The sequence below is a fragment of the Cavia porcellus genome, unplaced genomic scaffold, assembly GCF_034190915.1.
Source record: "Cavia porcellus strain 051 isolate PalLab524CR breed Dunkin Hartley unplaced genomic scaffold, mCavPor4.1 scaffold_28, whole genome shotgun sequence".
Taxonomy (NCBI): Eukaryota; Metazoa; Chordata; class Mammalia; order Rodentia; family Caviidae; genus Cavia; species Cavia porcellus.
Genome location: NW_026947511.1, coordinates 39,208,349 through 39,231,118, shown reverse-complemented (window position 1 = coordinate 39,231,118; position 22,770 = coordinate 39,208,349). Strand labels below are relative to the sequence as shown.

The window sequence follows — 22,770 nt, the reverse complement described above, 5'->3', positions numbered from 1 at the left end:
CAGGACAGGGACACACAGCCTTGGGGTAAGTGGGCAGGTGGTGAGGGGCAGAGATCTTCCCCTGGAACACAGTCAGTGTGCAGACTGGCAGTTTTCGTTAGGATAAGTTGTGCATGCCCCTAGTCTACAGAGAATGAGATACTCCTGAAGAGGGGTAATGAAGTAAAATATAATGACTAAAAATGTAAGTGCCACAGTAGTATTTTTATTTTTTAGAGTATCCTTAGTCTACATAAAGCACTGGCTTCCAAAAACTCTGCAGAAGTGGTCAGTAAGAATCTCTTTGCTTTTAGGCCTACTAGCCATTTTGGGCATACATGTGTTTGGAGGATGGAGATGTGCGCAATTTCTGATTTCTAGCTCCACTTTTGGTTTATAACTGGAGCTGACCAGAAGATAAATTGATGGCTTTTATAAATTCAGCTTTCAATCATTGTAACTTTTTGATTAGCCTTGCCTGGATCATTTTAACCTCTACAAGTACATCTACAGATGGAAGTCCTCTTGTTCTTAGGGCAGTGAAAATTAACTCTCTTCTTCCCTTAGGCCCTAAAAATTATTTTGACCAAAATGTTTCAGTCAGGGGTTTTATGTAGACATGGCTTAACTGAGTCATTAAGAATTTTATTGGTTAAGGTAGGCATATATTTTTCCTAGTAGACATAATGACATAACAGTAATAAAAATGTAATATTCAAGTAATTGCTGTAATGTAATTACAGTTTGGTCATAAAGTAAGATTAGAGGTCTGGGATGGCTGTTTGTGGGTGTGCATTTTAACGTCTGAATATAATCTTGGAGGTACCGGTCCGGTCTCTTGGGAACACTAGAGCAGTTCATCACATAACCAGGTGGCCAGAGCCCAACTGAACCAGCACTGTGCAGGCGCGACCTGTTTACTCTGTCAGCCCTCTCTGACGTCAGTGACCTGCCTGCCTCATGTAACCTAACCACTGTGGTCACTGAGAAGTGTTTCTGCTTTCACATAGACAACAAAAGCAGGAGATAACAAAAGCCAGAGTCCTTGCTAGTGAAGGGGACAGAATTGAGGGGGCATCCTGGAACTGCCACCTCTGTCCACGTGGTGCTGTAGTGTTTGTAGCTTTGCTTCTGTGTGCCCTAGCATGTTGTGTCAATCTGCACTGGCTTTTGAAGGGAAAGATACTGTACTTCCCAGATTGAGCTGTTTTAGGCATTTGTCCATTTACAAAAAATCAAAGTATGTGAACTGGAGATATTCTTTGAACTGTTATAAATGAATTTCTCCCTATTTCTTAATACATTAGTCTGAGGAAGATTAAATTTAGGCCCAAGAACTACTTAATCATTTGTGAACTCGAACAGTTGGAAGAGTATGTGATAGTATGCAGGAGGGACACTTCTTTCCCTTCCCATTTCAGTGGCCCGTGGTTGCCAGTCAGAAAATACTAAATAGAAATTCTCTTTAAGTTTTAAATTGTGTACCATCCTAAGAGGTACAGACACTAAAATCTTGTGCCACCCTTCTGTATCTTGTCTGGAATGCGACACGAATCCGTACTTTCCCCAGTGAATCCATTGATGTGTATCCAACCTGCCTGTGGCTCACTTGGCTGTCTTGATTACCACAGAAACTGTCCAAGTGTTGTGGTGCTTGTCTTCATATTGACCGGAGCCGCGGGAGACAGGAGACCAAACTCGAGCAGGATCAGCTCTCAAACTTTATTACGTACAGCGAACCGGACCTAATAAGGTCCGCCACCCTCGGTGTTGATTCCTCTTCCGCCGTTGGGGGCAGGAACAACCTCTTATAAGGGGAAGCAGTATCCAATCACAGAGAAGCGCGCCTAACAAGCTGATAGGCTAGTGTCACGGGTAACTGGGCAGATATGACAATTTGGCGGGCTTGTTCAGGCCGGGAAGAACCCGGAAGCAGGAAATGGGCGCCATCATAGGCGGCTTCCCACATCTCCCCCTTTTTTATTTATTAAAATAGGATGGTCTGTGGGTCCCTCCAAGGTGTCTATGACCTTGTTGCTGTTAGACACCTAGGAGTGGGCCTACCTTGTAGGCCGAGGCATGAGAGAATGTAGAGGTCTATACCCTGCTGTGCATCACCCTGTTTTGTGCATATCCTTGCGCCAGGACCATGCTCAAGGTGAGTGGTTCATTTTTTCGCAGGGCCAGGCTTTTGTGAACTGAACCTGGATGCATATAGACATTCATTCCTGCCTTCCCCCCAACCTTTGGGGCGGATGGCACTGCAGTACCCTTGGTCTCGCATCTCAATGCCAATAATTTGACTCCGGGAGGGACCCCTGGCCTTATAGGCCATGTATATCTGAGTGGAGCCTGTCTTAGGTTGACCGGGAGGGCTTTTCCCGTCTTACCCGTCATTGGCTTGCCCACTCAGCTCTTATAGCTGATGTTCTGCAATGTGAAGGAGATATGCGGCAGCCTGCTGGCCTGATGGGCCACCTGCTGCCATTTGCATGGCTGCCATAGCTGTGATCTTAACCTGCTGCTGAGTTTGTATGAGGCGATCTAACAAGCATTTAATAACCACAAGCCCTACTAGGATAGCCATGGCAATTAGGATCCAAAAAGAGGTAATCGTGGGACAGAAGGAAGAGAAATGGAGGGTCGACCGGAGTTAAGCGGGTGGGTCATAATCAAGGACTGTTTGATTGATGGTGTAAACCCTGGGTGAGGCGGGCGAGGCCACCGAAAAAGGTGCCAATGTAGGCGGGTGGTGCCAAGGACCCCAAAGATATTGTGGTGGTTCTGTGGAATCTGAGCATATCACAGGGGTGATTAATAGGAACCCACAGAATAGAAAAAACTCCAAACCAGACATTTTAGTTTGTAGATGGTCTCGGGCGCTGAGCGTCGGTCCCAGAAGGGTCGAGTTGACTTGTGTCCACGGGCTTATCCTCCTGTGCTTTATCAGGAACTGGTGGGGAGTTTACTGCTCGCGTCAATCTTTCCGGGACCCACAGCGGTTCGCAGCCTGGTTCCTGTGGGAAGACACAAACCGCACCTCGGGTCCAGCTAATCACTGGATCCGGGCCCATCCATTGTCCTGTAAGGACATCTTTCCATCTCACCAGCCCTTTGTCGGTTGGGGACGGATTATTGTGCTCTATGGCAGGGGAATGATTATTATGATTAAGGTTTAAAAAATTTATGGTAAAGAGTGCCAATGATATTCTTCCTCCTCCTCCCCTGCCTCCTACTTGTACCGGGAATGCATGGAGACCGGAACACTCAAAGGGAAGCTGCGACCATACCCTCTGGTGGAAGGAACGTAATTGATTATCTATGGTCCCTTGAAACGTACACCGGAGAATCGCCCAGGAATCTAGACACGTTGTTAAGGTCTCAATTTGTTAATGGTCAATAGCCTTAGCAGGAGACATTTTTGGATGGGCCCAAAGCAAGGGTCCCTGTTGCCAAATGACAGCCGTGGGTTGTCTAGCTGTCTTGAGAACGCACACGCAGAAGGCAACCCAGGAAGTAGCTCTCCCTCTAACCAGGGCGGTGCCATAGGTTGTGGTGGCAGCCCAGGGAGCAACTCCTCTTCCAGCCACGGCGGTGCAGTGGGGCCTGGCGCCCTGAAAGGGGCGATCGTGGGTCGCGAACTTGCCAAAGGGCGGAAGGGCTTAAGCTCCTCCCGTAAGGCGGAGTAGCTCGGGCAGGGTGGTGTTTGGTTCCCCTTTTTATCTTCCCGAGCCCTAAGTTCCTTTTAACGGTGTAGGAGGGTCATGCTTAGCAAAGACGACCTCCTCTTCTGAGCCTTCCGAATCCGAATCAGAATTAGAGCCCTGAGGGTCCTCCGGAGACCCACAATCGGCCGAGCTCAAAAGCCTGTCGGGCTGTATTAGCGAAGCGAAAGCAAAACAGATGCAAAGGGAAAAGAAAAGAAAAAAAAAAAACCGGCGTCCACTCGTGTGGCGCTCAAAATCTGTTAGGTGCGTCCACCCAACCCAGGTGACCCAGTACTCACCTGTCCCGGGAACCGCTGTATCTCACGTAGCTGATCAGGGTGAAGAGAAGAGGTGCTCGCGGCCTTCCGTTGTTATTGGGCCAGGTCCTCCGTCGTACCGCAGGCGACAGCAATCGCACCTCCCGGCCGAAGAGGCACGTCGCTGAGTCTTTTATTCCCCGTACGGGGGCCACCAGATGACCGGAGCCGCGGGAGACAGGAGACCAAACTCGAGCAGGATCAGCTCTCAAACTTTATTACGTACAGCGAACCGGACCTAACGAGGTCCGCCACCCTCGGTGTTGATTCCTCTTCCGCCGTTGGGGGCAGGAACAACCTCTTATAAGGGGAAGCAGTATCCAATCACAGAGAAGCGCGCCTAACAAGCTGATAGGCTAGTGTCACGGGTAACTGGGCAGATATGACAATTTGGCGGGCTTGTTCAGGCCGGGAAGAACCCGGAAGCAGGAAATGGGCGCCATCATAGGCGGCTTCCCACATCATATAGCCCTTACTTTATTTAATAATGGCTCCACAGTGTAAGTAGTCATGATTCTGGCAATTTTAATATAGTAGATTGTTATGGATCTATTTTATTATTGTTGTTAGTGTCTTACTGTGCCCAATCTAGAAAGTAGTTTATGACAGACAAGTATGTACAGACAAAAACAGTATATACAGAAATCAGTAGTACCTGTAGTTTCAGACATCCACAAGGGTCCTGAAATAAATCTTCCACTGTAAGGGAGGACTATTGTATTTGCATTTACAATATCTATGGTAATAATTTAAAGACCACTAGTTTTTTTCCCTTTGTTACTATTTTCCTTTGTAATTGGTAATTTGAAGTTGGTGGCGAGATTTGAGCTCGGTAAATATCTGCTGGTTGTCTGGCTTTTCACCCACTGATGGTCTCTTAGTGACATGATTCCTTCTGTATGTACTATTTGATGTGAGGCAAAGAACTCTTTCTTCCATTATATGCTTAATTTATAAGGTGTGACTCATGGGAATTTATTCTTCGATGGTAACCCATTACTGCCTGTATTTATTTGGATGCTTGCATCATTCCATGTTCAGTCTGAGCCTCTCCAAACCTGTGGTTTGGACATGTCCCCCTGATTCTTTGAATCACATCTTATTTTTTTGTATCATAGATGTTCTGGGATCATTTTTCCCCCAGGAATTTCACACTGCCTTAGTCTTGGAAAATTCCCTTTCTCCAAAGAGCCCTGAATACCAGGGGAAAATGACATCAGAAATTAAAACTTAAGATCTTAGGTATGAACGACATCACTTTTTAAATGTGTGAAATGTATTTCCAGCATGCTTTGTCAATTTTGAAGGAATTTAGGGTACTTATCTAGAACTGAACATGTGCTAGAGGAGAGAACTTTAGATCCTGAAAGAAGTGGAAACTTAGGAGGGAATCTGCTCCCTGCCAGTAGTTTAGATGTGTCATGCTGTGTGTGAGTACACTCTTAGCAAATTAATCAAGATCCTTAGGCTTTGTCCTTCTAAGCAAATACTGTTCTCTAAATCTATTTCAAAAGTGTGTTAGTTGCTGATTTATGATCCCATCAGACATCAACAGTAGACTGTTTCAAAGGTGTTTTGCTAGTACCTGTGACTTTCAGCATCCATTGTCTCTGATTCTCCTTTTTCATGGAGATAATCACATCTGCATGGGACAACTCTTAGTGGCAGCCTGTGGTATGCTTGGGCTTTGTGATTCCTTCTTGCAGGTCATCTGAGAAGTAAACAGTGTAGAATCTCCTTCCAAGCTTTGCATCTGCAGTGTTGTTTTCTGCTGTGGAGAATCTGCCTTTAGGGCCTAGCAAATGAGAGAAGGCAGCTACATTGTGCCAAAGTGGGGAAAGAATGGCTGGAATAAGATGGGACATACAGGATTTCCTCTTTCTCTGATTCTTCTGAGTCAAGTCAAGGGAAAGCAGAACTTGGTATTTGACAGACCCAGATTTGTTGGCTTTTACTTGGAATTGAATCTCTTATTGCTTGAAAAATGTTACTTTTTCTTTAAACTTGTTTCTCATTAATCTTGTGTTAAGCATAATCTAACCCTGTTAGCTGGGTAGGCTGCTTCTGTTTCAATTAGCATATATTTCCATAAGTGTTGAGTGGGGAAAAGGAAGGAAGAAGTTGAATTTCTAAACTATTGACCTTGAGGGACTTGTATGAAGGTGTGTTTGACATGGGCATAATACAACTGACTTTTAAAAAGCTCTAGTAAATGCTAAGTTATGGTTGGCTTTGATGATTTATGCTAAGCAGAATAAACTATGATGGAAACATAAAATATTTCTAAGCTTACACTTCAGTAACTCAATACAAATGAAACTCAGTCTTCTTAGAGTATTGACAATCTCCAAAGGAAACCAGATTGTGTGTTCTTTGTGTGCTTGTCACACATACCAAGGTGGAGTTGAAAACGCTTTAATATCTTGATTTGAAGGTTCTGGGTGATGTCCCCATTTGCAAACCATCTGTATCAGTCAGGCTTACTAGTGATATAAATACAACACCAGGTATACAAATAATATAAGAAATTACAAGATTGGCTTACAATGGTCAGCCACAAAGTTGGATGAGGGAGCATGCAGAAAGTGTCTGCATGATGGAGACTGAAGGGTCCAGCCCAAGGGCTGGAGCTTACTGCAGTGTTCCATGCAAGTCTGGATCAGGAGACCCACGGGTCCCTGACGAAACACTGAGGAATCGACAAGGGAAGGCTGAAGAATCCCCGGCGGAAGCCGAACAGTTTGTGCCAGGAGATGACATCCAAGCTGAAGGCAAAGACTGGAGCTCCTCTGCCGTCAGTCCCTCCTCTTTTGCCTTTTGTTGAACGCAGGCTGCTCGCTTGGGGTGGGTGAAGCACTCACACCATCTGCTGTGTCCTCCTTGCACAGGTTGAGGATGTTACAATGGCCCTGGCCATTGTAAGGATGACCCTGGCCCCTTGCTCAATCACTTAAAACGTCTGACCTTCTCAAGTTGACACAATGAACAATATCCTAGAATGGCAACAGCTTGTCCTCTACACCCCAGGATGTACAGCTGCTGAATCCCTTAGGTAAGTTCTAGACTTCTCAAGTTGACACACACTGTACAAACCGTGACACTATCCCCACCCTTGGTTGCATTAAAGGACTTTCTATCCATCTGTTGAAGGGGAATGTAATAGACAAGGCTTCTGCAGCCAATTCAGTTCATTGTTCGTACTAACACAGGCTGACTGCCTAACTAGAAAGTGAAGAATTAAACCAATGAAGCTTATTTAAGCTGAGAGAACCTGTCACTTCCTGTGAGACGTCTGGTAAGAAAGTAAACAGGAAGTGCTGAATTGGTTTGGTTGACTCCTGTAGGCAAAATGAAAAATAAAATCGGTGTTTACCAAATGAAAAAGCACAAAGGTAGTAGAGAAATGCTATTTTCATGCTTCTAAAAAGGTATTATGAATAACACAAGGTTTCAAACCTGTGATTGAAAAGTATGTTTAAAGGTTTTGATTAGGTGTCTTCAAAAATAGACATTTTAGACTAAAGTAAGTTACTTAGAATTCTTTTACCTATGCTGTTTTTGCCCCTAATCCATACTGTATAAATGTCCCACTTAGTCTTAAAGGCACCCAGATATAGTAGTTTGGTGTTCCCACTTAGTAGATGGGGGAAGCCACAGCCCCAAAGTTAGAGCAATTTACCAAATGTCACATAGTTGGCTAGGGACACATTAAATTTGGGACCCATGTTACTCATCAGGGAACTCATGTGGATAGACTGAATTTCTTAGTGTCAGACTCAAGGAGGACATGGGCCTTGTAGGGCATGAGCCAAATGTGCTGTTGGTATAATTTGGACCAGAAGACAGAGTTAGATTTGTGGGTCCAAGCTGAGTGTACCCCAGCCCAATTAGCATCTGTGGCAAGTTCTTTAAGTTATCAGTAGCCTCAAACTGAAAAATGAGGTAATTTGCAGTTCTAACATGAATCTGAGAAAAGGACTGAAAAGGGTGATACAATTTAGGGAAATAAAGAACAGAGTAACGGAAATAAAAATAAATCATTCTGGGCAAGGGTAATTCATAATATCTTAGCAGGGTTGTCTGAGGTCAGTTAAACTTTAATAACGCAGTTTTCACAAGAACACCAATACTCAGACAAGCAGTTGTCCAGGAGAAAGAATAGGCAAAACTCATGATTAGGCAGTTCAAAAATGAACACCCTCTCGTGGCCAATAAACACATGAAAAATGTTCCACTTCAGTGGTATTAAAAATAAAGTAAATGCAATAGTCAGGATCCTTCATTAAATTAGAAAAGATTAAAAGGGATACTAGTGTTTGGGATTGATGAGGGCACAGAGAAGTAGATTTTTATTCATTACTAATGAGAATGCAAACTAGTGAGAATGGAATAGCCAGCCATTGGATATGTGTTACATTTTTAAAATGGAGAATACCTTCTATGCAGTAATTCCAACTCCAGGAATTTACCTTACAGAATGCTTTCTTACCAAGAGAGAATTTCCCTACCATTTAATCTGGGCTGGTCTCATCACTGGCTCTGATTGTAGAAGAGAACAGGGCTCAGGACATGCGCCCTGAGAGGACTGGCAGATCCTGTTTGCTTTCTTGGAAAGCAGCTACCCTTTAAGTCCAGTTGACCAGAGACTTCCAGGCTATGCTGCTTATCCCCCAAACAGAAAGAGATCACATCAAGGAACACCAAGGATCCACATTAGTGAGGGAGGCCTCTGACTTTTGGGTCCACCTGGGCTGAATGCAGCTGAATGACTCCAGATGAAGCCATGGGTAACAGAACAGTTGAATCCCTGAGCCTGTCTGAATCCCTGAGCCACAGAACTGTGAGAAATAATTATGTCTTAAGTCACTAAACACTTCTTTTTTTGGGGGGAGGGAGAGGGAGAACTCATTACATAGCAAATAACTGAAAGCAAGAGGCAGATCACACCTGCAGGTAGGGAGTCACCTGCAGGTAGGTGCTCACGGAGTGCAGAGGCAGGGTGACTGGCTGGGGAAGAGGGAGGTTATGAACACCAGTCATAGTGCAGACCAGGTATACAAGTGATGACAGGAGTGGTTATTCCTTTATATGAATATATTTGTCTAAACAACAGATTTTCTTCATTTTTCCTCTCTCATCTACACACACTGTTAACATAAAATGTATTAGTCATGGGAAGCCATGTATCTCAAAATTTAGATTACAGGATAGTGGAGGGGAGTGAAATGTAGAAAAAAAATCACCCCCATAAATGTCGTCTATGGCTTACTGCTGAAAAATAAAAAGAAAAAAATCTCAAGCCAGAGAAAAGCAGACAAATGACCTTCATAGGGCCATTTACAAGGCTGACAACCAAAATGATAGACGCTAAGAGAAAAAAAATCTGGTAACTGCAAAAAACATTGCAATTCTATAATGAATAGGATACAATTAGTAATGAATTACTCATAGTTGAGTGTGTAGACCCTTGGTAGGGCACTTGCCTAACATGAAGGAGTATATGGGTTCCACCCCTAGTACTGCAGTGCAAAAAAAGTCTGTAAGATCAAAGAGCAAGATCCAACTGTAGGATATCAAGCGGAAGGATACTTTAAATGTATATAAATAGGTCAAAGAGGAATAAGCAGAGATACAGAAGATTTACTTGTATCAGACCAAGTTGACATCAGAACATGAAATATTGCCAGGAACAAAGAATGAAACAGCATAATGGTAAAGATGACAGTTATTCCAGAAGTTATGTCATTTGTTTTTTTTTCCCAAAGCCTCTAAGTACTCATAGGTATGGCTTTTGGAAGGTGACTGACGAGTATGTGATACTTAATTATGTGTGTGTGATATTGGATTAGTCTACTGATTGGTTTAGCATAGTTCTGGTTGTGATTACTAGACTTATTAAAGAGAGACCATTGTGGGTGTGGATGGCACCAACCAGTAGGGTTGTAGCCTGGATGTAATAAAAAGGGAAAGTAGGAAGAAGTCTCACTGCTTCCTGGATGGCAGCCCACTTTGTTTGTCCTCTGCAATGGCCCTCTTATATACTGCCCTGAGTGGGGTGACCTGTCTGTGAACTGAAACCTCTACAAACTGAGCTAAAATAAAACTTTTCTCCTTTAACTTACAAGTATTGGTTTTCAACAACAAGAAAGTAACTTAAGACACCATTTCTAAATGTGAATGCCTCTGGGTGGGATGGGGGGAGAGGAGAAGGGAACACTTCAAATTTTGCCAAGCCAGAAGTACTTTTACAGGAAAAAGACAAATCCACAGTTTTAGTTGAAGATGTTAATCTCTCCCCTCAGGAAGTGATTGATAAATTAGAAAATCAGGTATACAGAAGAACTGAAAAATATTATCAGCCAATGTGATAATGACATTTATGGAACACTATATCCAACAACAGCAAAATACATGTTTTCAAATGCCCATGCACATACCCTGAACCATAAAAAAACTTAAAAGAGTAATTGCCCGAAGTATGTTCTCCATTATACAAATAAATTGGAAAGGAAATTAGAAAATATTCTGAATTGAATGAAAATGAAAACCATATCATTGTCAGTGGGGGATAGCTAAAGCAGACTTAGAGGGAAATTGGTAGTTTTTAAATGAACACAGAAAAGCAAGTCTCAAATACTGGAGGAAAAATAGAAATATTTCTACAGAAAAAGAGTATGTCCAGTCATTTTATGAGGCTAGTATGACCCAATATAGAAAACAGACAAGAGATACTATGTACAAAGAATCTCAAGGTCAGTATTTTTAATGAGCACAGATGCAAAAATACTTAGCAAAATATTAGCAAATCAAATTCTTCATAATATAAGCAGTTTAATGCACCATGACCAAGTGACCTTTATTTAGTAATGGAAGGTTGTTGCAACACTAAAAAATCAGTATCATTTACCACTAAAAGAAAAACTGTCTCCAAAGATGCAGAAAAACCATTTGATAAAATTCAACATCCATTTATTAAAACATTCAGCAAAGAAGGAATAGAAGGGAACTTCCTTAGTATGATAAAAAACATCTCAGAGAATTTTACAGCTAATTAGGGTAAAGACCAAATGCCTCTGGATTAAATAAGGAATAAAGGCAGAGATGTTTATTCTTACTGCCCCTTTTTGGGAGTATACTGGAGAATCCAGTCACTGTAAAAAGGCAAAAAAGAACTAAAAAGGGGTAATACGTTAGAAAGAAAAAGACTTGAAAATAAGTCTTTTATGTAAAAAATCCCAAAGAAAACCCCACAATCTATTATAGCTGATAAGTGAATTCCCTAACATTTGGTATAAAAGTTTAATGTACAACAATTCAATTTTACTTCTGTATTTTAACAGTGAATTGGAAATTTAGAAGTTGAAAAGTTTTTCTTATGCATTAACCAGACATGAATCTTAACAAAAAATGTATACTAGATTTATGTTCCAAAAACTGTTAAAATAGTGATGAGAAACAGAAAAGACCTAAAGAAATGAAGATGGAGACCTATTTGAATTCACTAATCAGAACAACTAAGTGTAGATAAGGTATTAGTTCTCTTCAAATTGGGCCACATAAAGCAGTTCCAATCAAAATCCCAGAAAGTATTCTTAGCAAGTCAGAATAGTGGAAGTCAGAGGAGTGGAAGGACTCAGTCTGTAGAGAACAGGGAGTGACTGGCATAGGGCAGAACATATGAATCATTGTTAAAAAAGAAAATACAAAGCGGACCCATATGTTCATGGGTAATGATTGTAAGTGTACCAAGGTAATTCAATTAAGAAAGTATGGTCTTCTCAGTGAAAGATGTTGAAGCAAAATATTTCAAGCAAAAAAGAATCTCAATCCTTATCTTACTCTAGTATGTAGAAATAAACTTGAAGAGATTCAAAGACTTGAAGTTGAAGTTAAAATTTTAAAAACAAACATAGGCCAGGTGTGATGCTATAAGTGTAAAACTCAGTTCTGTAAAGGTTGAGGTCAGCTTGGGTTACTCGGCAAGACCCTCGGAGGGTGAAGTGGAAGAGTAGAAGATAGAAGAGCCTGGGTTAAAGATTTTCTGAGACACAAAAAGTATGTACCATAGAAGAAGAAAAAATATCACTTGGACAAAATTTAAAGCTTGAGGTTTTCCAAAGACACTTTTGGTAAAGATAGGAAACAGACACAAAGACTTGAAAACCACTCTGTTTAATTTTTATTATGCGTACAGAATATGTTTGTAGTACATAATGCTTATTACATTCATTGTGTGAATTGATACATGTGCATAACATATCTCATTTATTTTTCTCTTCCTCTCCAATCTGCCCTCCCACTTTGGCCAGCATCTTATTCATTTATCTTATAATTCCTTATAATTACTACAAAGATTAATAGGTTAACAGGCCATAAAATATAAAGACCTCAGACATTTATGCTAAATCAAGATAAACTTTTAGATAAACTGTTCATGCTGGGTTACAATAAATTTTCCTTCTTTTTCCTACTGTATTTATATACTGAGTTTCTCATATAAAAAGAAACCATGTGATATTTAAGCTTGTGTGTCTGACTTCACTGAACATTATGGTCGCAAGGTGCATCCATTTTCCTAATCAAACTCATTTGACTGAGTCTATTGTTCACATTACAATAATACTCCATTGTGTATAAATACCATATTTTCTTTCCATTCATCTGTTGACGGACATTTAGGCTGCTTCTAAGATTTAGCTATTATGAATTGTGCTGCTATTAAACATGCCTCATGTGATCACAGATGAAGTTTTTCAGAGATGGCTGGATCTAAGGTTTGTGATGACGGGATTAAGAGTGTGTGGTTACTAAATTAGCCCACCAGTTGGTTATGTTCTGGGTGTGGAAGTAGGAAGTCCCACTCCGGGTGTGAGTGCTACCTGCCCTAAGGACACATACCTTGGATAGAATGTAAGGGACAGAAACAGAGCTACTGTTGTTGCCAACTGTCTTGCTTTGCCATTGACTTTTTTCTCCGTAATACCCCTCTGTCATACTGAGCTGCTGCCCTGCCTTGGAGCCAGCCAACTATGTACTGAAACCTCTACAAACTGTGAGCCAAATGAACCTTTCCTCCTTTAGCTGTGGTGGGTATTTTGTCTCAGCAATGGGAAGAGTAACTAAGCAGGCATCATATCTCTCTTTTGGGAATTTACCTAGAAATCACATCTGGGTAAAATGCAATTTCTAACTTTAGCTTTTTGAGGAATCCCATACTAATTTCTGTGAACTATTCCCTTTTTCCCTGCAGGCTTGCTAGTATTTGTTACTAATTGATTTCTTGATGATAGCTACTCTTTCTGGAGCTGGAATCTCAGTGTTGTTTTAATTTGCATTTCTCAGATGGCCAGCTATGTTCAACATCTTTTCGTGTATTTATTGGCCGTTTGTACTTCTGAAGTGTCTGTGCCTATTTTTTCTTGGGCCTTTTTAAATTGAGGAAGATCTACTTTAAAAAAAAATTCTTTATATATTCTAGGTATTAGTTCCCCCTTTTGTGAGAGAGGGTCTTCTTATGCAGTTCAGGCTGGTTTTGGAATTTATGTCGTCTAGGTTAGTTTTGAACTCCTAATGATTGATCCTCCTGCCTCAGCCTCCTGCTGAGTGCTGGGATTACAGGCATGCCCCACAACTGACTAGTATTAGTCCCTTGAGGAGTAACTGGCAAAATATTTTTTCTCATTATGTTGTCTCTTCACTCTATTGGTTTTCTTTGCTGTCCAGAAGCTTCTTAAATTTGATGTGATCCCATTTGTTGGTTCTTGGTATCATTTCTTGTACAACTGGGGTTCTGTTTAGTCTTTGCCTACACCAAGTCTTAAGAGTTTTACTTATTTGGTCTTCTAACATTGTTTCTGTTCTAATATGTAGATATTTAGTCCATTTTGATTTTAGTTTGGTGCCTGTGAGAGATAAGGGTCTAGGTTCAGTCTCTGACATGTGGGTAGCCAGTTTCCCCAGCACTATTTGTTATTATCTTTCCTCTGGTATTAGTATTGGGCCCCTTTGTCAAAGATAACATAGCTGAGTGCTTTCACAGATGGGTGCATTCAAACTGAGCAGTCACGGTGTGCTGAACTGCAGCTGCCTGCTTTCTGAGATTCATTTAGCTTTCATAGTAAAGATACAAAAAATACCATTTAATGTGATAACTGGCTATGACAGTTTATAAAAATGATTTACAGAATACATATAATCTTCATTTCAACTGAACAAGAAAAAAATCGAGATCCACTGGAAAGAAAACCACACAGCTCAATTTATTTTTAACTACTTATTGCCCCTCCTCTCAAACCTGCCCCTCTTTTCAATTTTCGGTGCATGCGATCCTAGAAAACTGAGTGGCACAATTTAGAGTTAATAAATTTTTACTATCATAAGCTGAGAAAGGGATTTAGGAAAAACAGGAGGAAATAGCCTTCCATATGAAAACAATAATCACATAATATTTATTGTCTGTGATTGAAGTGTTTCAGATATGCAAAGTAATAAAATATTAGGAAAAGCAAAACTTCCCAATGTTAAAAATATCATAAATTTTCTCCAAACTAAGACATATGAAAAAAGTACAGGAGATACTTTGTGTCAAAGAAAATAACCTTTCAATCTAAGTTAAACCTTGGATCTATCAGAGGGTACAGTGTACCTTCCAGGGAGCCCTGAGGAGACAGTGGCAGCCACCGGCAGAGTACAGAAGGCAGTCCTGCCTTTTTGTAAGCGTAAGAGTCACCTTTGAACAGAAACTCAGTTGGCTTTTATTGTATCTTAAAAAGAGAACGTCAAAAACCTAGGATTTCAATATCAATTTAAATGAACAAAATCACAGTGGCACACAAATATATAAAATAGAGTGGTTCTGGTATGGGCAAAACATCTTTTCTTTAGTTTACAGATAGTTAATCCAAGTGGCCTCCACGAGTCCATTTCTAGAATTCCAGAGTTGATCTCCTTTCTGGGACCACTGTTTGGGTGGATATTCTACATTGATTACTTGACTTTCATAGGTGCTAAAAAGATTGCTTTTTACTGACAGATATTGTCTTACCAGTTTACTCTTTATTCGAGTTTGTGTGGAGTCAGAGTCAGATGGGGTGGTTCCTCAGCTATAGTAAGTGTGAGTGTGATTGTGCTGTCTCTGAGGTCCTTGGTCCCTGTAACAGTACAGGTTTTGCTGCTTTCTCTCAGAGGCCCCAGGGAAACTTGAAACATGGGTCCCTTTGAATGAGTTTGAAACTTTGTATCTGCCCATAAGAAAAAAGCCACTGTCTTCTGTAGTCCTTGAGATTTGCAGGCAAGTAAGTGAAATGCACCCTGATGGAAGATTTTTAAAAAGTTTGTGAGCTCATGTTTAATTGGATAATTTTAATCAAACAACATGTTTACTGAACATATAAGTGCATGTGGGGATTACAAAGAGATGTTTATTCAGAACTTGCCTTTAAGAATTAATTCTGGAGCAGACTAAAGGCAATTAAGAGGTGACTAGGGCCACTGCAGGAGGCTCGTTGGGGGGACTTTAGAGGGCACACCAGTGCAAGAACCAGGCAGGAAAACTGCATTGCAACGTTCAGGGAAGGAGACCATCTCAAGAGGCTAGGGAAGAGGAGGCAGATGGTAATAGAGTAGTGCATGATATCCTACATACTGTCGTGGAGCCAGGGTCCTCATCTGTCACCACAGGCCACAGGCTCTACTTTGGTCTCTGATCTCAAGGATCACTGGCAAGTTGGCCTGTGAGGCACTGACAGTGGTGGTTTCTTGTCTGCTTCCCTGGTTCTGCTGATTTACTGGACTTTGAACTTCTACCCCCCTTTGGGGAATGGATGCAAGCTATTAAACTGTTTGGCTGGCTTATAGTTGACTCTCAACTCCATGTACAGTAACCCAACATACAGGTCTTCTGCCATCTAGCCCTTCCGTCCTGGTATCTTCCTGCAGGATTAGGAAAATGGAAACTTGATACCAGTGCTGATCTTGATTATGCTACTGTGCTAAGCAGCAAACTAAAGCCAATCCGGACTGCTTGTGTCCTACCAGGTGGAAGCTATGGAGTGTGGCAAGCCAGTAGTCCAGCAGTAGCTGCCGCTGCTTGGGACTCTGATGCATGGCACACATGGGCCAGGAAGGCGTGACAGGAGGTGGCTAGTGCCCTGGGAAGCAAACTACCTTTTCTGATGTGAAAGCAGCAGCAAATCAAAATCATCCGAAAGCAAGCTGCAGTACTACAGGCAGTTTGACATTTTAAAGGACATAAACCAGAAATGATTTGTCCTAGCTGGGTGGTGGCACACACTTGTATTCCTCGTGGGTCAGAGGACAAGTTTGAGCCTAGTATGGGCAACTCAGCTTAGCAAAACTCTGTTTCAAAAAACAAAAAAGGGCTGGGAATGTAGCTCAGTGTGGATGCCCTGGGCTCAGTTTGCAACACTGCAGAAATGGAAAAGAAAAATGACTTGTGCCAAAGAAGACAGTCATAGATAGGACTGATTTAAAGAAATACTGATTAAAACAAATGATTATCATTTGTAATTTAAATTGTGCTTGGCAGCTTTCTTTCCATCTTTTTATTTGTCTTAGTACATCACTCCTCCCCCCACCCCCACCACAGGGCTAGGAGAAACTGACTACTATAACCTAATTAAGAGCAAACACTTAAGCACTGCCAGATGTACTTTTGTATCTGCCACTGCAAACACATGTAAATGAGTTGGGGGTGATTTTAAAACATGGATAAGTAACTCGTATGAAAGTTGGATGGTAGCCTGTGTTATTAAGTCTTCTGTAGGAATCTGGTCTTCAGGAAGGAAAGGCTTGTATATGTGGGTCTGTGAGGAAGCTTCCCTCAGTTTGTGTAGTGGCTTATAGTATGTTCTTTGATCATACACATTTATCGTAAGTTTTAAGACATTAAAGAGGAATTGGCAATGTTTCTGCATAATTGTTTTATATGACGTATCTGACAGTATTAGAGAAGGGATGTTGAGGCAGAATAAAATATTCTTGTAATCAAGTTTTTTTGTAATGAGAAATACTTCTAGATTCAGCTAGGAAGCATTTTTTTTTTTTTTAAATGTTACCAGGAATCTCGAGTGCAGTCCATGCTATGTAACTGGGATCAGAGTGCTGGGTACAGATGCCAGCTTGGTCGTGGGCAGCTCTGCAGAGGATGGTTAATGCGCATTGCTTGGTTTCCTTTTTTGCCTGCAAGCAGCAGGAGGATAACAGTGTGCATGTCATAGAGGAATTTTGTTTTGTTTTTGTCTTTTTCCTTTTTATCAGTACCAGGGATCGAACTCACGACTGCCTGCTTGCAAGGTCATAGAGGAGTTGTGAGCATTCAGCGAGATGAACCACACAAAGTGTGGGGCACACAGTGGCTGTGCTCTAATTATTATGCCAGACTTAATTTATCATTCTTCTTGGTAGCAACAAATAAAGTGTTACCTGGTACTATATAAGGAAAGTTTCACTTTGGTTATCTTATTCTTGCTTTTTCTTATATCTTTTTCTGTTTTTACTTTGCTTGGGGAAAAAAATGAGAACAGTGATTTGGGTGGTGATGAGAAGAAAAGGGGACTGAGAATATAATGCTCTATACACATTTACAGTGGTTTCTAACATCTAGTTATGTGGGTTTCTTGTGCCTTTATCGGAACTGATTGTTTTAAAATGTGTTTCCAGTTGTCAAAATTTCCATGATTTACGATAGTTTGAATATTTGGTATTTGGTTCCAGAAAACAAGTCTTTTTCAAGTGCCACAGTATCAGTGTACTACTCACAAAATTTGAAACTTACTCGAGAGGTATAGCTTTTTAATATTTTCAGTTTTCAAAAGCATCTGGCCTTTATTTAACTATCACATTTACATCAAGTTCCTGCAGGCATGGTTTTGCTGTTTAAACTTGGCTTAATGCCCTCTGAAAAAAGTCTTTGCTTTAATAAACATAAAGTAACTCCACTGAAACTGCTAGAGACCCCTGCTCCTCCTTAGTGCCACCACTGTATAACAGCACAAAAATTCAGCTTGAGTTTTAAAGATAAAATGAAGAAAAGATAATTGTTGGAGAATCACTGGGGAGGGATGTTGCTATGACATATTCAACTTGCTTTTAGATTAATTTGCAGAACTGTTTATGTACTATGAAATGTCCAGCTAGTGCATATAGGAAGCTGTAAAATACTTTATGAGAAGTATACATGGTTGATAGTAGAATTTAAGCGCAACCTGGGAAGGGTCTATCTAAATTCCAGTAGGGAGATGAGAGAATACATTCTCTGTAGTGATTTGATTCTTTTATTTTTATTTATTTTTATACAGTGGATCATATGAACTGGAAAGCAGTCCCTGATTTGGAAGTTATAGTTTAAAATCTCGTAAATTAAACTGTCATTTCTAGACAACTAAACTTGTTCTTTTTTAGACCAAGAATCAACAGTTGTGTTTGTCTTCTGCGTGGTAAAAGCATTTAAAGGTGGGTTATTTCATTAAAATGAAAAATAATTAATGAAGATTTCTCCCTAGATATAGGTACTATAGACCATTTAAGAAATATTTGCATGTTGGCTGGTTTTCAGATTTTAAAAAAACCCTTGATACTAAAATTAGAACATTATTTTTGAATCTCATCTATTACAATATGTGAAGGCAACAAGATTATTGATATAACCTCTAAATGGCACATTTTAAAAGTCACACTTCCAAATTTAGGTGAAGACAGAAATATTTTTATTTCTTTCACTCCTAGTCTAAGGAGCAATATCTGTTTCTCCAAAGAGAAGTTATTTGTTAGTTTATTTTCAGATTTGATCTCTAAACCACAAGGGATAAAACACAAACCACTTTTGTGTATTCATACCTGATTTAGAGTCAAGCCCAATGTGCAGAAGAACACAAGTCATTTAATTAATATAGTCTCGCTGAAGATGACTTTACTGTGTATCATTTATGTCTTACCATGTTCCCATAATTAGTCACTTTTTATATATGCTAGTGTGATGAAAGTGCTGTGAAACTTCAGCATGCCTTGGTGATACTCTTACACAGATCTAGTGTGATGGAGTGTAAGAGACTGAAATTGAAGTGCCATGGATTCTTGAGAATCTGGGGATTTGAGGAGGGCTGATTTTCTGTTTAGCCTTGAATTTTTTTCATTTGTGAAATAAGTGTTCTCAATGCTAAGATCATCTTCTGCTCTAACTAGGATTCTACATAGTATTTTAGTCTTGAGAATTTATTGAAGTCACATTTTCTGAAACTTTGCTCCTATAAATTTTATTTTTACACTCATTGCTTAAGTGAAATTTTAGTTCACTTCAGATTTAGTCTTGGGGAAAGGGAAGAGAAAGAACCTAAGTGTGGAAAAGAAAAAGAAATATTGAGCAATTATGTGGACATCTAGACTGGTTCAGGACAGACATAAATGACCTTTTTAAATTCTAAATTCAGCTCTCTGGCTTATGATGAAAAGTGAAAGGTTATTATATGAACTTACTGGGCAAAACCAGATTTTATAAATAATTACCTGTCAGACTGTTCAGGATAGACAAACATACACCAGACCAGCAAAAACACAGGCCTGTCATATTTCTGAGAAATGTACATTGAGTCTTCCTTCTCCGGGACTATAAGATCAGGTAGAATAAAATAAAGGAAAAAACTAAATTCTATATTCTCTGCCTTTTGGATACTTTAAAAAATATAATGTGGGAGAGAAAGAATTTCAGTGTGGAAAAACCACCCCAGAAAATTTTATATGTCCTATAAGCCTGGCAGATCAAAACCAAGTACAATGTTAGGCTGTTTTAAAAGCTGGAATGTTTACTGCAGACTTACAATTTTCATGATTAGGAATACCAAGAATGCTAAAAAGTTTAATTATCCACTTCAGCAAGCATAGATGAATATCCAAATTTTGTGTTGTTTCTGACACGCAGATTGTTTTCCCTAGAAGGTTCAACACAGAAGCAGTAAATGACAGTTTAACAAATGTTAGTGAATAACATGGCACAATCCTATTGATGCTTAATGATTTGGTCATAAGGAAACTTTCATGCTTCTCATTTCCATTTTTCTGAATTCTTTATAAAGGCTTTTTTGGGTATAAAAACCATTATAAAAGTTAAATTATACAGAACTCCCACACAATTAAACAACTTCCTTCTTTGCAATCCATGTTTAATTAGGAATCATACAATTAAGTCTGCTGTATTTTGGTTTGTTCCAGTAGTTACAATTCCTTATTTGCTAGGGAGAATGTGTCAGAGGGAGAGCAGCTGCTCCCATCAAGTACTTCCAGGACTGGCTGCTGGAGGCAGAGGGCAAGTCCCTCTTTCCCATTTCTGTTATTCTAACTGCTGCTGAAGGGCCTGGAGTGAGTTTGAAGGTAGATCTGGGGAAAGCAGGGATTGAGGATGAAGGAAGGAATCTTATTGAGGAGAAACACATGATCAGCAGCAAGTTGGGGAAAAGGCAGGGGAGTGACACTGTACATTAAGTGGGGTGATGGGAAGAGTGGGGACTGGCACTTCATGAGGTTTTCATTAGATCTTGGATTAGTAAAAATTTATAAAATGAGCGTGCCTACATTGATTTTAGGGACAGCCAGTCAAGTGTTGGGAAGTAAGGTAGGTGGAGGTTACTATAGTGGGAGAAGACTGTCCTTTTAATTTTGTCTCCTTTGTCCTCAACCTGGATTATAAAATGTATCAAATAAACTGCCAGACTAAACACCCGGGGTCGGGGGTTACTTAAGCTATTGAGCTGAAGGAAGCAAATCTATGCCAAATTAAGATCTGCATTTTTGTCCACCTACACACTGTCCCAAACATCCTGCCATTAAGTAGTTAAATGGCCCATCTAGTAAACAAGACAAACTGCTGAGGGGGCTGGAAAAGAGCAGGAGTCACACCAAACCAGTCCATTCTGTAGGCTGTGAAGAAGGTGAACTTTCATCCTGTACAGGACGGGGGAAAAATCACCTCAGTGTAACATTGCTTTTCCTGTTGTTGTAGACACAGTTGCATTAGCAGGCAAGAAAAGCCATCCCATTCCGGCGGTAGGCACTCTGTCAAAGAAAAAGAAATCTGCAGTGAATTATCATATCAAGTCAAACAAGGGAAGGAGGCAAAAAGCAAACCAAGCTTCTTCCTCATTTGTAGACTCGTGGCTACAATCTAATAGGGTGTTTAATATGAATAGTTCTGGTGGGAAAGTTACAGCAACCATTCTATTAAAAGTCAGTGTGGTTGACAAGTGGTTAGTGATTCTATCTTTGGGGTGTGGGGGAGAGGCAAAATAAGACACCTAATTTTGTTAATTGATCGGTTAAGCCAAAGAGACATTGTGTTGAATCTATTCTATATGTTCTCTCACATTCAGCACACTCCAGAATCACTTCTAAGTATCTTAACAGTCTATAAATTACTGACTCATGGATCTCCCAGTCCTAATTTATAGTCTGAACACAGAGGCCTTTCCTCTCTAAAATATGATTTCAAAGAAATTCTGCATATTATGGACAGAAAGGAAAATTAAATTCATAATTTGATATATATACATGTGCAAGTCAGCACACATATGGTAATGTGCATGGGATAAACTTTCTCATAATTGATACTAATTGCAAAAATGCAATATATCCCAACTAAGAAAGTACAAACTATTTGTTGTGAGAGAAATTTAACATTTCAGAGTTGGAAGACCTGGGTACCACAGAGTTTAATTACTTGGCCTGAATCTTATTTTGCTCTAAAATGGAGCAGAACTAAAATTCATTACTTAAGATAAAATTCCCCTTTCAGAGGCATACTTTGCATTATTTTAACTTACTACAGTCCATTCAGAATTCTGAGACCCCTCAATAAATTTTTCTGTAAGTTGTGTTCAGGGAAATGGAGAAAATGATAAAATCTCATTAACTTACCCACCACACCACTGCTTGCCCCTGTAATTGAGCTGTTCTGGAAATTTATTGTCAGTGGCTATTTTTATTTAAGAGAGAACAGTGGCAGACAATAAAGGTGGCATGCGTGCAACTCTGCCATAGAGAAGAACCAGGGTAACAAAGGGAAAATGATAAGGGAAAGTTATAAGGGGAGAACTATGGAAATGACCAGAACTATCAGGAACCCTACACAGCAAGGCGAGTCAGAAAGGAAACCTATAGAAAAGGACAAAGCAAATTGTAGCTTTAGCCCTGGCAGGTGTGTCTATATATCCCTCACAGGGAAAAGGTGGGCAACTCAGTACCAGAGCAGTCCTAACTGCATGAGGGTTACATGGTCCTCACAGAGCTTGAATCCATTAGGGGTAAAAAGAACTTTTGTGTTAAAAATGTTCTAAAACCCAAATATGTCAATAGTCTGCCGTTTTCCTCCTGCTTCTGTATAAACAGGCTTGTACTAGAGGTACAAGCTGTACCCATCCTATTTTTATTTCCAGTTTGTTCCCAATATTTGTAAAGTTCCACTTGCTCAAAAGATCCCTGACCTGCCTGATAAATGGTATAAGAGCTTGGGGGCTCAGACTTTGGAGGTATGCAGCTCCTTTGAGCCTGCTGGCACAATAAAGCTTGGTTTTCTCCAGCTGTCCAAGAGTTGCTCGGTTTCTTTGCCTTCAGTAAAGCTGCCAGGTGTCCTCCTCAGAGAACAGGGCAGCCCACCTCTTGTCCAGCTGTGAGACCTTCTTCCAGGGAGGACAGGACTGGACATCCTCTCTGACCAGACTTGGTAGAGAAGTGAACTGGTTTCCCTTAGGATTTCTAGACTA

The 22,770-nt window shown here is 40.4% G+C and overlaps 1 protein-coding gene and 1 long non-coding RNA gene across 5 annotated transcripts in view; both read right to left on the bottom strand.

Annotated features, from left to right (window-relative positions):
• Positions 1-1,687: 1,687 nt before the first annotated feature.
• LOC134473676 (uncharacterized) lies at positions 1,688-9,486 on the bottom strand. Its single transcript, XR_010044051.1, has 2 exons — positions 3,986-9,486; positions 1,688-2,996 (listed from the first exon to the last, which is right to left on the bottom strand). It is a non-coding gene; the product is annotated as an uncharacterized LOC134473676 (long non-coding RNA).
• Positions 9,487-12,159: 2,673 nt separating this feature from the next.
• The window catches only part of Supt3h (SPT3 homolog, SAGA and STAGA complex component), a 357,727-nt gene continuing 347,116 nt past the window's right edge, over positions 12,160-22,770 (bottom strand). For 3 of the 4 annotated variants that reach the window (XM_063238790.1, XM_063238789.1, XM_063238788.1), the window contains exon 12: positions 12,160-21,086. In XM_063238790.1, coding sequence (XP_063094860.1) covers positions 20,952-21,086 — 135 coding nt within the window. In that variant the 3' untranslated portion in view covers positions 12,160-20,951. The remainder of the gene's footprint in view (positions 21,087-22,770) is intronic. The other variant, XM_063238792.1, reaches the window with a different exon arrangement.